At 30.1% G+C, this 16,020-nt stretch overlaps 3 protein-coding genes across 7 annotated transcripts; 2 read left to right on the forward strand and 1 right to left on the reverse strand.

Annotated features, from left to right (window-relative positions):
- Positions 1-296: 296 nt before the first annotated feature.
- Positions 297-5,626, forward strand: LOC8273848 (serine carboxypeptidase-like 17). 2 transcript variants are annotated; one of them, XM_048375701.1, is made up of 14 exons: positions 297-615; positions 701-838; positions 2,510-2,586; positions 2,819-2,941; positions 3,106-3,208; positions 3,297-3,334; positions 3,444-3,545; positions 3,634-3,720; positions 3,830-3,976; positions 4,506-4,577; positions 4,657-4,778; positions 5,001-5,114; positions 5,231-5,285; positions 5,391-5,626. In XM_048375701.1, the coding sequence occupies exons 1-14, from the start codon at positions 585-587 to the stop codon at positions 5,472-5,474; spliced, it is 1,293 nt and encodes a 430-aa protein (XP_048231658.1). In that variant the 5' UTR covers positions 297-584; the 3' UTR covers positions 5,475-5,626. The 2 variants fall into 2 exon arrangements, with proteins under 2 accessions (XP_048231658.1, XP_015576611.1); XM_015721125.3 differs by having other exon boundaries at positions 301-615; positions 693-838.
- On the forward strand, positions 5,464-13,986 carry LOC8273849 (serine carboxypeptidase-like 18). Of its 4 annotated transcripts, none has more exons than XM_048375699.1 (15): positions 5,464-5,489; positions 10,173-10,307; positions 10,510-10,655; positions 11,048-11,124; positions 11,234-11,356; positions 11,519-11,621; positions 11,739-11,776; positions 11,901-12,002; positions 12,162-12,248; positions 12,349-12,504; positions 12,638-12,709; positions 12,826-12,944; positions 13,086-13,199; positions 13,319-13,376; positions 13,639-13,986. In XM_048375699.1, the coding sequence occupies exons 1-15, from the start codon at positions 5,479-5,481 to the stop codon at positions 13,720-13,722; spliced, it is 1,425 nt and encodes a 474-aa protein (XP_048231656.1). In that variant the 5' UTR covers positions 5,464-5,478; the 3' UTR covers positions 13,723-13,986. The 4 variants fall into 4 exon arrangements, with proteins under 4 accessions (XP_048231656.1, XP_025013655.1, XP_048231657.1 ...); XM_025157887.2 differs by lacking the exon at positions 5,464-5,489 and adding an exon at positions 9,657-9,685; XM_048375700.1 differs by lacking the exon at positions 5,464-5,489 and adding an exon at positions 9,763-9,781.
- A 151-nt stretch (positions 13,987-14,137) lies between these two features.
- Positions 14,138-15,582, reverse strand: LOC112535313 (UPF0481 protein At3g47200). The gene has a single exon (XM_025157881.2). It carries the CDS (start codon positions 15,460-15,462, stop codon positions 14,209-14,211), a length of 1,254 nt encoding a protein of 417 aa, XP_025013649.2. The 5' UTR covers positions 15,463-15,582; the 3' UTR covers positions 14,138-14,208.
- Positions 15,583-16,020: the final 438 nt, after the last annotated feature.

Genomic DNA, 16,020 nt, shown 5'->3' on the forward strand with positions numbered 1-16,020 from the left:
TGATGATTTCGTACTCGTCCATTTATATGAGAACTGGACACAGTAATTATCATTTCCTGAATTGGAGACAGACAGGGTAACAGTAGTAGCGATTCCTAGTAACCATTTTTGTCGTCACTAAAAGTACAAGGAACGATTTCATTATTATTATTTTCTTTTAAGGAGACGATTTTATTTCTTTTCTTATTAACATGACCTATCTTTGCTCAAGATTGTGATTACTTACATAGTAAGTAAAGTTGGAAAGATGCATATATGGCATCAAACATCCTGCCCATCTACTGTATGTTTCCCAAGTTTTACTTATTTACCATTTAAATTTTCACCTAACACTTACCATTTAAATACTGATTCGATACTCTATTAGACAACTCGACATCTACCCACTGCCAATTGGAACAATCATGTAATTATGTGTTGCCAATTGCAATTGCACCTCTATATATAAAAGAAGGCATAGAGTTGTGTCTCTTCTTTTTCTTCGCCTAAACTGTGGAAGATGATGTTAGGTTATAGCCTTCTTGTATTAAGCATTTCAGGCATTGTTTTGTCCCAGTCCATAATCAAAACTCTACCTGGGTTTGATGGAGATCTCCCCTTTCATCTCGAAACTGGGTTAGTAAATCCTTTTTGCAAGCTTTCTAATGAGATCATGGACTTTCTGAATGATTTTTTGTATCATGTTAATTAAGATATGTAGGGGTTGCGCACAAGGAAGAGGTGCAAATGTTTTATTTATTTTTGGAGTCAGAAAGGAGTCCAAAAGATGACCCTCTTATTCTTTGGCTTATTGGAGGACCTGGTTGCTCTGCTCTTTCTGCTTTTCTCTATCAAACTGGTAAGTTTTTAGTTCTCTTGCTCTGCCTGAAACTGAAAAAAATAATAATAATAAGATAGAAAAATAGAATAAGAAAACAAAACAATGATACATGATTTAAAACAAAAAAGGAGAAGAAAAAAACTTCGTTTCATTTTTTTTTCATCTACGTTTCAGATTAAAATGTGGCTCACATGAAAAGCACTCATAAGTGGACCTTTCTCACCAAATAATGACAAAAGAACACCAAATTTTAGTTTCAAATGAAAGGTAAAATACATTTTAAGCCCTTTGATTTTTATTTTATCTCATTGGGTCCTTTTATTTTTATTAAGGACCTAATGGTCAATAAAAATTTCTTACAATATGTATACTTTTTTCAATAAAATTAAAAATAAAAATACAAAGACATAAAAAAAAACAAATTAAAAATATAAAAGCTTAATAAAATAAAATAAAATAATTCAGAGACTTAATAAATAGGATTCTCCAAAATAAAATTATCTTTGTTGCTTATTAGCATATTAAAAAAAGAAGAGCGAACTAATGAGACAATGCTCACTGAATGCATGTGAAACATTTGGATGTATCTTTTTGGTCCTGCAAGCCCTGAAGCCACCTTATGTTGAATGAAAAAGGTACATTTTAGTCCTTGTATAAAAAAAAGGTACATTTAGATTTATCTTCTTAAAATTAACAAATTTTCGTACTATATAAAATTTTACATCATTGATACCATAATAAAGAAAAATGTTAAATTACCCCCATTAAGCCCATAACTCTTTTTTTTTTCTTAAGAGAAAAAATTTTATAAATTAAGTTGTTCGAAACTTTGTATTTTATGAAAATTTTATATATTTGAAATATGTTTATCGAAACAACTAATAATTTATGCACATCTTTAAAATCACATAGAAGTTTTCTATAGAAACCGCAGTTGAATAGACACATCTTGTTATCTCAACTCAATTAGTTCATTGTACATTTTAATATTTTATATTTTGTATCACTAAAATGAAATAAAATGAGTTAAGAACCATATAGAATTTTAAAAATAAATAGCATAAAATAGCGGAATTAACAAAACCTGTAATTCTCCTAACCACCAAAATTATTGAATAATAAGTGACTAGAAATTAGGTGAAGAATGCTAACAATTGTGATCCGAGATAGAAATTTCATATCGAGCAAGCTTTTCAATAACTTTAATTTCGTGATAAATATGAGACTGTGAAATTTATGTTACTAACAGAATTCAAATATTTAGACCATTGCATTTGAAATTTCATAAGTGAGTATGAAAGAGATTAGCGACATACAAAGAGTCGCATTCAAGCCATATTGGAAAACCGTTGCAACAATGTTGATGATGCAAGCCATGTTTTGTCGTTGTAAACTATATTTTCTGACACTTAACTCATTTCGTCGCTAAAAATATCTAAAGCTTTTTGCAAAGGATTTTGTCTTCTCCTAAAAATGGTGCCGCCGCTAAATACTGCAATGGATAAGTAAATGGTCGCCAAAAGTTATTTCCTGGAAGAATCATGTCTACCCCAATGTCTGTATCTCACATGTATAAACTATTACTGATAAATAATTTAATCATAACATTGTTGGAAGATTTTCTTTACAATGAGGTTCCAGATGTTACTAAAATGCAGCCTTATAAATTTGTTTGTTACATTTTTTCAGGGCCACTATCATTCAACTATGCAAACATCAGTGGGAATAAACCAACACTTATGCTAAATCCATATTCATGGACAAAGGTCAGACACTTCAATTTTGCAGTTTCTTTTCTTCTTTTTTTTATCCGAATTAGTTCTCCGAGAACTACATAAATTGGATACTAAACCCAAAAAATATATTACAGAAATAACAGTTTTCTTGCTATAACATAGATGTCTCCCCTTAATATAATAATAACGAGAGAAAAGAAATTTCAAATTAGTTCAAAAATGGATGTCCTCTTGGAGAAATTATAACAATTTAATTTGACAGGTTGCAAACATGATATATTTGGACTCACCTGTGGGTACTGGATTCTCATATTCAACAAGTTTTGAAGGATACAGAACGGGTGATCGGTCATCAGCAGCACAGCTCTATGAGTTTTTGAGAAAGGTGTGAAAAATATCTCAACATGTTAATACCTCTTGATTGAGCTACCCAATCGCTTTGTATATTTATCTAACAATTATGTTATTAGACTAGTAATCCAGTATTGAGTGTCTGTCTTATAGTGTAGAACTCGTTGCTTGGTAATTTTCAAAGTGTTAATATTGCAGTGGCTTGTGGCACACCCAAAATTTCTGTCGAATCCATTATATGTGGGTGGTGACTCTTATGCTGGCATAGTTGCTCCAGTCGTTGTTCATGAAATATCTAATGGTACAAAAACTTAAATCTCAACAACTTATATTTGACAGCTAAAATTCCTTTTTATTTGATGGAAATGTGGTCTCTCTTTTTATTGCAGGGAATGATAAAGGGAATAAGCCTCAAATGAACCTCAAAGTAAACTATATATTAATTTCTGTTAAATTACGATTATTTAACTTGTTTACCAAAGCCTTATTTCAATTATCTTTCTGTTAAACTACTTGTTCTTCTGAAAAAAAATCAGGGATTTGTATTAGGCAATCCAGTTACTCATTTGGACATCGATTTGAATTCAAGAATACCTTATGCTCACCAAAAGGGTATCATTCCTGACAATCTCTACAAGGTGAACGAAATCAAGTCTAGTTGTCCTGGTAATAAAACATATCATCATTTCAAAGTATGCAAGCTTTTTAATGTTGTTACTCAATTAGGCAACTAAGGAAAATTGTAAAGGCGAGTATAGGCATCCAGATCGACGCAATGAAATGTGCATCAACAATCTTCAAGCTGTCAATGAGGTGATATAGTAGGGTTAGCAATTTTCAGAATTTCTCCACTTCCTGTCTTTCAATTTCTTTTGTAGACTTGGAAATAATTTGATACATATGATTCAAAATGTAATGATAGACGTTCGAGAAATTATACATGTACAACATCGTGGAACCAAAGTGTACCTGGGATCTAAGTGCTTTGCTGGGAGAGAATGATCTACTTGAAATCATGAGAAAAATTGATGTCTATACAGCATCTCAAAATTCCGTCGAGTGGTGTCGGGTAAAACATTTTATGTTATTTTTTCTTTATGCTACGTTCGATTGAAATCTATTAAAGAATTCATTTTATTTAAGAAGAAAAAGACATAAAAGAGAAAGTAAAATAAAAATGATAAAATTAAAGAAATATTTTGATATTATAGAATATATTGACAAACTAATATGAAATTTATTTGAGAATCTATATGTTTTATTAGAATGTAATTTAATTAAAACCAATCCTATACAAATTTGGTTACATAGAGTTTTGAATTAACTTGTACTTCATTAAAAACATATAAATTTTAAATTTATAAATAAATTCTATAAATTTATAAATTTCAACCAAACGTAAACAAACATCTATATGTGAATACTGAAGCAACTTATAATATTTTCTAAGAATTTTCTAAGAATTTGAAAAGATAAATTTTTACTATTCCACTGACCCAATGCTAGATGTGGCACTGCCATTGCATGTACTCACATTCATATTATTAACATAATCTTCTCCTTCTTTCTTTTTTTTCTTTTGTAATTTGGTTTAATAGGATTTTATGCTAGTGTATGTCCACTTTTGGGCTAATGATAAGAGTGTCCAAGATGCTCTTCATGTTAGAGAGGTATGCAGTACTTTTACATACATATATCATCATATTCATGTTGGCAAATTAATATTTTGGGAACTTTTTGATAATTCAGGGAACAATAGAGGAGTGGATAAGGTGCAATTCAAGTCTGGTTAGGTATGAATTTGATGTTCCAACCACTCTGGAATATCAAAGAAGCTTCACTAAGAGGAGCTACCGTGCTTTGATTTTCAGGTAAATTATATCAATTTCATTCTTTTTCTTTCTAGCAGTTAAAAAGGAGAGAAGGGCGATCACTACTAGAAACCTTTTTTGTTTATTTATGGAAGGTGCAATGAAATATGCTTACTTCTTCAGCCTATTAGATATAGATTATGACAAATAAAATCATACGAGTATATATTTTCATGTATTAAGATTTAGCAACCTTGAAATTGTAATGTTTCTCCCTGACAGTGGCGATCATGACTTGGCTATTCCATATGTGGGCACACATCAATGGATCGAGTCCCTAAAACTGAAAACGACAAGTGATTGGAAACCATGGTTCGTTGAAGATCAGTTTGCAGGGTAAGTAATTTCTACCCGAACTATTAATTATGAACTTTAACAGACATGTTTTCTAGCCCTCAAATATCTCAGTTTCATTAAATTCGTTATCAATTATTCTTTTTCTTTCTCTGCAGCAATGTGATTACATATTCAAAGAAGAAATACAATTTGACATATGCAACTGTTCAGGCAAAAATCACTTTCTTCTTGGCTGATCTTTTAAAATATTTCATTTCACATAATTAATAAGGGGTTACTTAGAATTTTGTTTCTTTTTCTCCTCTCTTTCTGCAGGAAGGGGGTCATGCAGCTACAGAAATAAGGCCTAAGGAGTGTTTTGCCATGATAGATAGGTGGTTGGCTTATAATTCACTTTAGCAAGATGATTCTATGGTAAAAGAGATCAATTTGACAATATAATCTATTTTACAGTATAATTGTTCTTTATCTTCATCAAGAATTTCGATTGCCTGCATGGATAAAGTATTCTGGTTCATCTTAGAAATGAAATGTAATGGGAAATTTATATTTGCTGTTCTGAAATTCTTTTTCAAAATTTGTTGAGATGCTGGCCTGTCCTACAGCATAATTTATTATCTAAAAGAATATAAATTAATTAAATTAACATAATCTATTAGGCAAAAGTGTATTCTGAATTGATATTTGAATGAAATTCTTAATTATCGTGATCGTTAAGTTTTGTCTTCGATCTATTTATTATCTATTATTTGATTGACCAATCTTTCATATTGAAATGTTTACAAGTGAAAATATCATGAAAACTGAGGAGTTCACTAATATTTTGAAATCTGATATCCTTGCGAACAATGTGTATGAATGAGATTAAGTTAGCTAAAGGATTATGTTCTATCTGTACATATATATGTATTTGTATTATTAATAAAAATTAAAATATAAATAAGAATACCGGATCAAATTACTAATATTTTTTATTAAATATTTATGTTGCTAGATATCACTTTATATATTATTAATTATTATAATCTATTACATAAAAATATAAATTAAATTGACATTTGAATGAATATTAATCTTAATTTCCATCAAAACTTTTTTTTATCTCAATACATTAAAATAATTTAGTGTTTTGGGAGGTATTTATACTGGTTTATTTTTATGATTCAAGTTATTTTATTTTTATTCAAAATAAAATAAAAGTTGATCTTTTATTTTCAGACCATTGAAATTATTTTTTATTTTTATGTATCTTATTTCATTTGTTTAAAATAAAATAAAAGTGGATATCTAATTAATTAATTAGTTATTGATATTCTTAAACATTATTACCAAATTGTGCTAAAAATATAAAATTAGAGCAAGTAAAATATATTATTTCATTATTTTTTTATAAGAACTAAGATTAAATTCTTAAAATCAAAATTTGAACTCTAATTTGATAAAATAACTAATTATTATTTAGTTTGATATTTGATATTAAGTTTAAGGACTAAATGGAACTTTTTCTTAATAAATTCAGTCCTTTTGACTAGTTTGACTACTATCAAAAACTAACAACTAACCTCAGTGACTTCATAATATTTAATCCAGTTCTTAATCATTATAATTGTTTTCATTCTCATTTTAATATTATATCCGCACTACTTTGGCATGCAATTAAGAAAAGAAGAAGAAGAAGAAGAAGAAGAAAACCTCCCTAACATACAAACCTAAAATATAAAGATTGTTTCTGGTGGGAATGGTAGGTAGTCCCACCAACTTTCCAATTATGTGGCTGATATAATTAAATATTTAAAATGATAATTAAATATTTGTACAAATGATAATTAATTGTGATGCATTAAATACAAACTGTTATTTGAATTACAATTATTTTTAATTCACTACAACAATAGATATATTTATAATCATATCTTTTAAAATGACTTTTACGCTATGTTTGGTTGAAATTTGTAAAAAAAAATTATTTTATTTTAAAAAAAGACATCAAAAAGAAAAGAAAATAAAAATAATAAATTTAAAAGAGATATTTTAGTGTAATAGAATGAATTGATTTACTAATGTAATATTTATTTGAAAATTCTATCTATTTTGTTATTGGTTATAATCAATTCAACACAAATTTAATTATGTAGAATACTAAATTAACTTTTACTCTATTTAAAGCATATAAATTTTAAATTCATAAATAAATCTATAAATTTATAGATTTCAATTAAAAACTATTTTAATTTTTTAAGTTTTTTTTATTTATTAACTACTTATTTTTAAGATTCTAGTCCTTAAAGAAACAAGAGTATTTAATTATCTATTTAATGATATTGACATTTTCAGAGTTGAGTGGATTATAAGAAGCATATGCATTCTCTTTTTCTTATATTATTATTATAATAATTATTATTGTTATTGGCTTCAACTTTCAGCTTTGTACTAAAAAAATGATGATAGATAAAATTTATTAAAATCTTTATAATTGGTGGCGTTTTATAATAGTCACTAATTTATATTTTTATTCACCTATAATTAGTTTCTAATATAATTTAAAATTTTTGTTATTCATAAAACCATTCAATAATTTATATAGATTTTATTTATTAAATAATATTAAAAATATAATAACTTCATTTTGTTCATAAAAACTTAAATATGCAATGCATGAGCATAATATTAATTTGGTCATATTACAATCAAATACGACAAACGCACAAACCAACCTTATCTATATTATTATTATTAATATTTATTACTATTACTATTATTTTATTTTGGAATCCTTTATTTATAAGCTCTTATTATTATTATTATTATTATTATTATTATTATTATTATTATTATTATTATTATGTCAAAGGGGCATGGATAGGTAACTTTTCCAAGAGTAATAAATAGAAATAATTTCCATTAATATTTAATAGATGAAAGAATTCAAATATGAAATCTCTTAAAATTCTACACTGAAGAACAAATATAAGTGTCTATTGATGGTAAATGAGAATTAATATATTAAATACCAAAATAATAAAGGCCAAATTATGTATAAAAAGCAAGGGAAAGTAAATAACCAAATTTCATAGGGAATTAAACTAAACTGAGCTCTTTTATTTTTTTTTTATTTAATATTTTTCTATATTAAATTATAATCCTTTTATATTTTATATTTAAAATATTTATTTTAAAAACCTAATTACTAATTAAATTTCAAACTTTATACTTTTTAACAATTTTATCCAGTTGTTTTAAAATTTAGAATAAATACTCATGCTTTTAATTTATTTTAGAAGCACTTTTCGATAACAATTTTTAAAATTTTACGATAAGAAAGATGACATAGCACGTCAAGTGTTTACTAAAAGAATAATAATTGTGAATCAACAAAAAAAATTATTCTAAATTTAGCAGTATAGACATTAAAAGTCTTATATATATACATTATTTTACATATACATCTAAACATAGTATATCTTTTGTTGACTTACTAAGTTTTTTTAGTAAACAAAATTAGCTTGCATATTATTTCTTTTAATTGTAAAATTTTATGAATTATCTCATTAGAAAACTATTTATTAGTTAATATAATATTATAATATAATATACCACTTTTTCTTAGTACAGAATTAGTATCATTATTTGATTAGAAAATTATTTATTAATTAATATAATATTAAAATATAATTAATATTCTATCTCTTAGAATTAGAGCCGGTATTTAATTAGAAATGTAATTTATTAATCGATAAATTAATAGAAGAATTATAAAATTAAGCATAAGCTTGAATATCATGTGTCAAAAGTAGCACACATGTCAAAATAAAAATCTTATGTGTCAAAAATTAAGGACACGTGTAAAAAAAAATTTAGTATTCAAAATTAATATATATATTTTAAGATATTATTTTCTAGAAATAAATTTTTTATCTAATTAAAAAATTAATTTATTAGTTAATATAATATTAAAATATAAATAATATGTTATTCTTAGGATAGAATTAGTATAATTATTTTATCGGAGAATTATTTATTAGTTAATATATTATTTTTTAGGATTAGAATCAGTGTTTAATTAGAAATGTAACTTATGAATCAATAAATGAATAGAAAAAATTATAAAATTACACATAAACTTGAATTCTATACGACAAAAGTAAATAAATATATCAAAACAAAAATTTTATGTGTCAAAAATTAAATATATATATTAAAAAAATTTAGATCTCAGAAATTAATATATATAAATATCAATTAGATCTCTTTGAAAGGATACTCATCTTTCCTATAAATACAAAATAAAATATAATTAATTTTTACTATAAATTAATTAAATAACATAGGTACGCTTTTTAATGTTAAACTTGATAAAATGTTTATGTATTTTCATAATATACGTTATAGTTTCGCTTAAATTTAACCAAGAATTTCTTATTCAAAACTGAACCAAAATTACCTCAGTGAAACCTTTTTACCGGTTCAATTTGTATGTTTTCAGTTCTTGTTCAGTTTTGCTTCCTAGTATACGAAAAGAAACTAAAAGGACATTTATTGGCAATTAATCGGATCAAATTTCAGCATACAAATGAAAACAACAGGTGCTTTGATCACATGGAGGCTGGCAGGTGCTTGCTTATCCATATATCTGATGATGATGGATAGCTGACCAAGCGACAATGGCTTTCTTATACACAATAAGACTATTAATTTCTTTATGAAATGTACCATGTTTTGCATATGTTTGTCCTTTTTAGGGTTGTTTCTCTCCTAACATACAGTTACAGAACCCATTCGTCAGTACCAGAGAGGAAAGTTAGCTACACCTTTACAAGTATAACTAATTTTCAGCTCTTACTCAATTTTGGTGCTATCCAAAATTGATCATTTGTATACAAAAGCCAAAGGAATCGACCAATTTTCGTTACTTAGACAAAGAAGAACAATATATGGAATATGTATATATAGCATTTTAGTAACAGTGGTGGCTATAAAAAGAAAAAGTTTTGAAACTTAAAAACAGGGATAGATTTTATTTTCTTCTTTTAGGAATAAAGGGTGTAATAGTATGGCATCAACATTATGGCCTGAATTACGAAATTGTTCATTCTGTAGGTATGGAAGGTATGGTTTCTGGGTTTGCTTCAATTTTTTACTACTACTACTTGCATCAAGTGTTATTTCTTCACAGCAAATTGTTGAGAGTCTGCCTGGTTACAAGGGTAAACTTCCATTCAAGCTTGAAACTGGGTAAGTCTAACTCTTTCAAGTTTGTATTTTTCTGGATTTGCAGATGCATATAATGTTCTCTTTGAAACTGCATTCTTTTTAATGTCAATCTTTTATGAAGTGCAAATGTTTCTTGGTTTTTTTTTTAGTTGAAAAATGATTTGAAGAGAACCTGTATTTTTTAGTTTATGGTGATGATGAATGATGTTGGATTTGTGTTTAGATATGTGGGTGTAGGGGAGTTGGAGGAATTGCAGCTTTTCTACTACTTCATTGAGTCAGAGAGGGATCCTGTAAGAGACCCTCTATTGCTTTGGCTTACTGGTGGTCCTGGTTGTTCTGCTTTCTCTGGCCTAGTTTATGAAATTGGTATGCTCCTTTTATCTTTGAACTTGTTATGTTTGTGTCAAAATAAGTCATTTAATTTGCTGTTCTATTAGAATTATTAACGCACATCTACAGCACAACTTGCAATAAGTTTGATCACAAAACCATCTCGAAGCTCTCAACTTTATGTTTTATTAGTCTAATCTCAACTTTGCAAATATATTGGTAGAATCTCATCTGTGATCTGCAAAGGACCAAGTCATTTCCTAGCAACCTTTTAATATGTTCAGTGTTCTACCTCTTCCGTTCCGACTGTGCATGAACTCGGGACAAGAAATTGTCCCCCTTCCAGGATTTAGCTGTCTTAGAAATGATCATTACTAAACATTTTTATGTTCTGGGCATATCTGATGGACTTCTCAACCATTGTGCAGGTCCACTAAATTATGATTATGATGCTTTCAATGGAAGTTTGCCATCACTCGTAGCAAATGAATTCTCATGGACAAAGGTGCCAATTAAGTTTCCCTTTGATCTTCCAGTTTCTCTGTAGATGTTAAAATCAACTGCAAAATTTCTTTATCAATCTTGTTTACATTCAGCATTGTTAATTCCTCCAGATTGCCAATATCATATTTTTGGATGCCCCAGTTGGCACTGGCTTCTCCTACTCGAAGTCCCAGGAAGGTTACTACACCTCAGACACAGAGTCATCACAGGCAATTTATCAGTTTCTTAGGAAGGTGAGCCTGAGGCCCCCATATTTATATGTTTATATCTTTATGCAGGAAGGCATGTTGCTTCTATTCTGATGGCAACTCATTGAAAGAGCTGCATCAAACTATCCCATTCTAGTTAAAATGATGGATTATCAAGTTTTTTTTACTTTGCAAGTTGTGTTGCAGTGGTTAGTAGATCATCCCAAATTTAAGAACAATCCACTTTACGTTGCGGGTGATTCTTATTCCGGCATGATTGTTCCAACGGTTACTGTAGAAATAGCAAAAGGTAGCCTAACTCAGCATACGAATTACATTGGAGCTTTTATCATTCAATTTCAGTTTTGTGTTGTTTCTGTGCTGTTTTATCATCAGGCTCAGATATTGCTTGGTGGTTGTGTTGCAGGAAACAAGGCCAAACACAGGCCATATATGAATCTCCAGGTTCTGCTTATAATAAATACTAATTCCTTGCTGTAGTGTTAGGTTTTTCCATTTCATTAATGTCATATCCATTTAAGTTTATTCTGTATGCTGAGGGCTAAGATGTTGCTTATATTTGAATCAGGGTTACATGCTTGGCAATCCAGTAACAGATTTACATAATGATGAGAATTCCAGAGTGGAATATTTCTACCGGGTGGGACTTATATCATCAGAACTATATCAGGTAATTTGATTTCTGCAGAGATCAAATTAAGCTCATATTTCTCTTTTGTATTGGTATAATAAGTCTATAGATAAAATTATTGCTTTCATTCAGCACTTATTATGTTAATTAAAGAAAAAAGCTATGAGAACAATTTACAGCTGGTTTATGCCTTTCCAGCAAGCTAGAGAGGATTGCCGGGGTGAATATATAGCACCAAATATCAGCAATGTTGATTGTATGGATGTTATACAGCAAATTGCAGAGGTAAGAGGAAGTACCACTTTCAGGTTTTGAGTCTCATACTTCCATCAGAATTTGTGTCCTTTTCTTAACTAATGTGAATGTATGACTGTTAAAAATGCAGTGCACTTTAAAAGTATGTGATGCTCAAATATTGGAACCAAAGTGCAGTTTTGCATCTCCAAAACCACAGGGGTTGAAATGGGGACCCAAATTTTTTCATGACCCTCCCATTGACATTGTTTCATCATCAGAAGAGTCTCCTAACAATTGGTGCAGAGTAATCCCTCTCTCCCTGTCTCCTCCCTTCATATAGATGCACAGCAGTGCTTTTGATTTTCAAGAAATTGATTCAACTCAATTAGATATCATTCCTGAAATACAAAACCATTAAATACTGTCACATTTTGCAGAATGCAAATTATGTGCTCTCTTACATCTGGGCAAATGATGAAGATGTGCAGAATGCTCTTCATGTTCGAAATGTAAGTCAGTTCCAAGAGTATTGTTGTTGTACTAGCTGAATCAGCATGCTAATTTCAAATGGGTATTTAAATCCAAATTTATATATTCAAAGCTTTTTGCTTCTACTGGAAATCAGGATACCATAATGGATTGGAAGAGGTGCAATAAGTCTCTGGCTTATTCTTATAACATGTTGAGTACTGTCTTTTATCATAAAGAACTCATTATGAATGGCTATCGTGCTTTGGTATACAGGTAAGTTTCATAACACAGACATTTATTCTGGAACTTGAAACATATAATTCTCTTCAACTAGCTTATGCATGACTATCACTCCAGACATTTCTATGGTGCTGTTATGTTCGTCATTTCTTATCCTTTTTCACTTTCTTGCAGTGGTGACCATGACATGCTAATTCCTTACACTGGTACAGTACATTGGATTCACACCCTCAATTTAACCACTGTTGATGAGTGGAGACCTTGGTTTGTGGAGGGTCAAGTGGCAGGGTTAGTTTCTAAAATTGTCTATTTGATCATCATTAGTTTTCTTTCAGAATGACTCGTTTTGTAGTTACAATTCCATGTAACATCGTAACAAGATTTGTCATTTTCCTTTTCCTTTGTAGATTCACAGTCAAGTATGCTCACAATATTGGAGATGGTTTAGTTTTTGCTACTGTCAAGGTAAGAAGAACACTCATAAAACTTGCCTACAGTGGCTGTATTTGCACCTAACCAACAAAATGATTGCCATGTGGATTGAGTGTTTGACACTTGGCTAATAATTGATTGTCACAAATCCTGAGTGAGTATTATATACTCATCCATCCATGGCATCATCTATTGGCCACTTTAGGCACCTTTTTCCCTGTATATTTTCCAGTATTCCTTGCACAATCAGAAAGTTGGAATACAAATTTTAAGTCTGTTCTTTGGCATTTTACAGGGAGCAGGTCACACGGCTCCAGAGTACAAGCCAAAGGAATGTTTTGCAATGGTTGATCGGTGGTTGTCTTATTACCTTATGTGATGAACACCTTGAACTCAAAAAATCTGTTAAAAGGATGTATTGTGGGGAAGGTTATTCAAGTAAAGATTAATCTCCTGCCAGTCTGTCAAACTAATTAATTGGTATAAATTTTTCAGTAAGGTTATATTTACGTCCAAGGTATTAGTAGCACCTTACACTGATCCATTATCATGTCTCCTTGAAACCAAATTCTGCGAGTCAATTTTGATTATTTGTATTTTTGTTAATGATTGTGATAGTATAATGCCAAGCTCTTCTCTGCCATATCTTGCATACTGAATTGTACGTTTGCTCATACCACTACTATTACTACTATCATAATCATCATTTTAAATTTAGAGAGCTATTTTAAATATGGTAATCACAAAGAGGGAAAATGTGAATTCATATAATGGAAACCATTTATTGGATCAAATGTTAGTCAAGGCTGACACGAAGGTGACAGTGGAGATACAATGACATCAAGAAAAGACAAGACAGAGAAGCCTAGTGATAAAGCATGGCATACAATGTCTGCAAGAATGTGAGAACCAAAATCACAACTGCACCAATAACGGAGATGATTGACCAAGGAGTGTTGAAGTAATCTCGCGTTAGTCTTGTTCGCCATCGAGGCCAATGAGAATTGTAGTATGCAATAATTTCTAGTGAAACTTTTGTGAAAGGGGAATGCACAATATGAACATCATTGTAGAGTCTGTTGAAGAAAGCAGAGACGTCCTCTGCGCTCAAGAAACATGTTACAATTCCTTTCCGACGGAGATAATCAATATCCTCATTTGTGTTGATGAGATTATCTAAAAATCCAGCATAAGATGTAATTCTATCTCCTAGATTCTTGTCACATTGCTCATATGCAATAAGATTTCGCAATAAAGATTCTGCATTGTCCAAAACTCTTACTGGTGGGATTGTCAGTACTCCGTTCTTGAATGTTATATTCATTAGGTTATGCGTTTCTCCAACTGCAAAATCCACTCCAGCTTGTAAAAGCTCAGTCACGCAAGGAATTGGCAGAAAGTGTCCATCCTCAAATTCTTCGCTCCCCAAGAGTATGATATTTCGTTGAAAGTCAAGTAAATGCTTGTTCTGGAGTCTCAGGTCCACTTGGATGACTCGTGTTCTCAAAGCACTCCCACGGAAGAAATTATGAGCAAGCTGAGGAAGGGGGGTTCTCTCGCTGTCATTGTCACTCTTGGTAAGGTTGAATAAGCAATCTAAGACAAACCAGGGAAGCTGATTCTCAAGCAAGAGCAAGTCTGTCACCAAAACTTTTCGTACCCAAGGCATTTTAAATAAAGGGTCATCTGCATTTGTTGGTACTATCTTTACAAATCTACGAAATAACTCTATAATAAAGCAACCATCAATTACCAACATCTCCACAAAGTGATCTCTAGGCATTTTCACTTCATCTCCATAGAATTCCAAGCAATTTTTCACTTTAGCAGCAATTGATGCGAGGAAACATTCCAGAGTTGTGTTAGGAGTTGGTGCTCGAGTAATAAGACAATCTAAGTACCAAAGCTTAGTCTTTTCTGCAAATTGGAACTTGTGTAGATCTCTATGATATGGACCAATTGGAACCAAATTTGGCCTGAAAAGTTGCTCATCGTGTTTACGAAGTGTACTGGGAACTCTAAATATGCAGCAGGAAACTGACATTGGAGAGTTGCGGAGCAATCTACTTCGAACACTAGATGACATTTGATCAATGTTAATATCAGTCTGCCGCTCCATTCTTTTCAGATTTTCTTGCCTCTCTCAGCTCCTTGTGACTATGAGATTATTTTTTTCAACTGCAGCAAAGTTCATCGAGACAGCAATTTGTTTCAAGTTGTACTGAAATTTTCAAGATCGAATTATGTTTAATCTATTTTGAGAAAGAAAGTGTAATTCTCTAATTTCATCAAGGTACTTTTTCAGCAAGAGCTATAACAAATAGCTAACAGCAATGCTCGTCAGCTTTTGCATTTATTCAGTTATTCTACTAAAACACCATGATGTGAAATGAGTTTCAGCTTTTGCATTTGCATTATACTTCTAACTCTTTTCTTTTCTACACAGAAACATCCACCTTGAACTTAAAACCACCGATACGCAGAGGCCAACTTCAAATTCTGATACTGAAATATAACTTTAAGATCTCTTACATATATAGATTATATGTTCATGTTAGCCAGATGAATAAATAAGCACAACACAGTATGATTGATCATTATCATAACAGCAAATATAAGGAGAGAAAAGGGCACCCGCTGTTGAGACAAAGTACAGTACAGGACTGGAGTTGGATTT

The sequence above is a fragment of the Ricinus communis genome, chromosome 6 (assembly GCF_019578655.1).
Source record: "Ricinus communis isolate WT05 ecotype wild-type chromosome 6, ASM1957865v1, whole genome shotgun sequence".
Taxonomy (NCBI): domain Eukaryota; kingdom Viridiplantae; phylum Streptophyta; class Magnoliopsida; order Malpighiales; family Euphorbiaceae; genus Ricinus; species Ricinus communis.

What these genes read in the sequence shown, in the direction of transcription:
- LOC8273848 (XM_015721125.3), top strand. Translation starts at nt 500, where the DNA reads ATGATGTTAGGTTATAGCCTTCTTGTATTAAGCATTTCAGGCATTGTT. An exon ending in ATCCATATTCATGGACAAAG is followed by an intron (nt 2,587 to 2,818) that starts GTCAGACACTTC and finishes TTAATTTGACAG; the next exon opens with GTTGCAAACATGATATATTT. An exon ending in TCTATGAGTTTTTGAGAAAG is followed by an intron (nt 2,942 to 3,105) that starts GTGTGAAAAATA and finishes TTAATATTGCAG; the next exon opens with TGGCTTGTGGCACACCCAAA.
- LOC8273849 (XM_015721123.3), top strand. Translation starts at nt 10,126, where the DNA reads ATGGCATCAACATTATGGCCTGAATTACGAAATTGTTCATTCTGTAGG. An exon ending in CCATTCAAGCTTGAAACTGG is followed by an intron (nt 10,308 to 10,509) that starts GTAAGTCTAACT and finishes ATTTGTGTTTAG; the next exon opens with ATATGTGGGTGTAGGGGAGT. An exon ending in TTATACAGCAAATTGCAGAG is followed by an intron (nt 12,249 to 12,348) that starts GTAAGAGGAAGT and finishes TTAAAAATGCAG; the next exon opens with TGCACTTTAAAAGTATGTGA.
- LOC112535313 (XM_025157881.2), bottom strand. Translation starts at nt 15,462, where the DNA reads ATGGAGCGGCAGACTGATATTAACATTGATCAAATGTCATCTAGTGTT.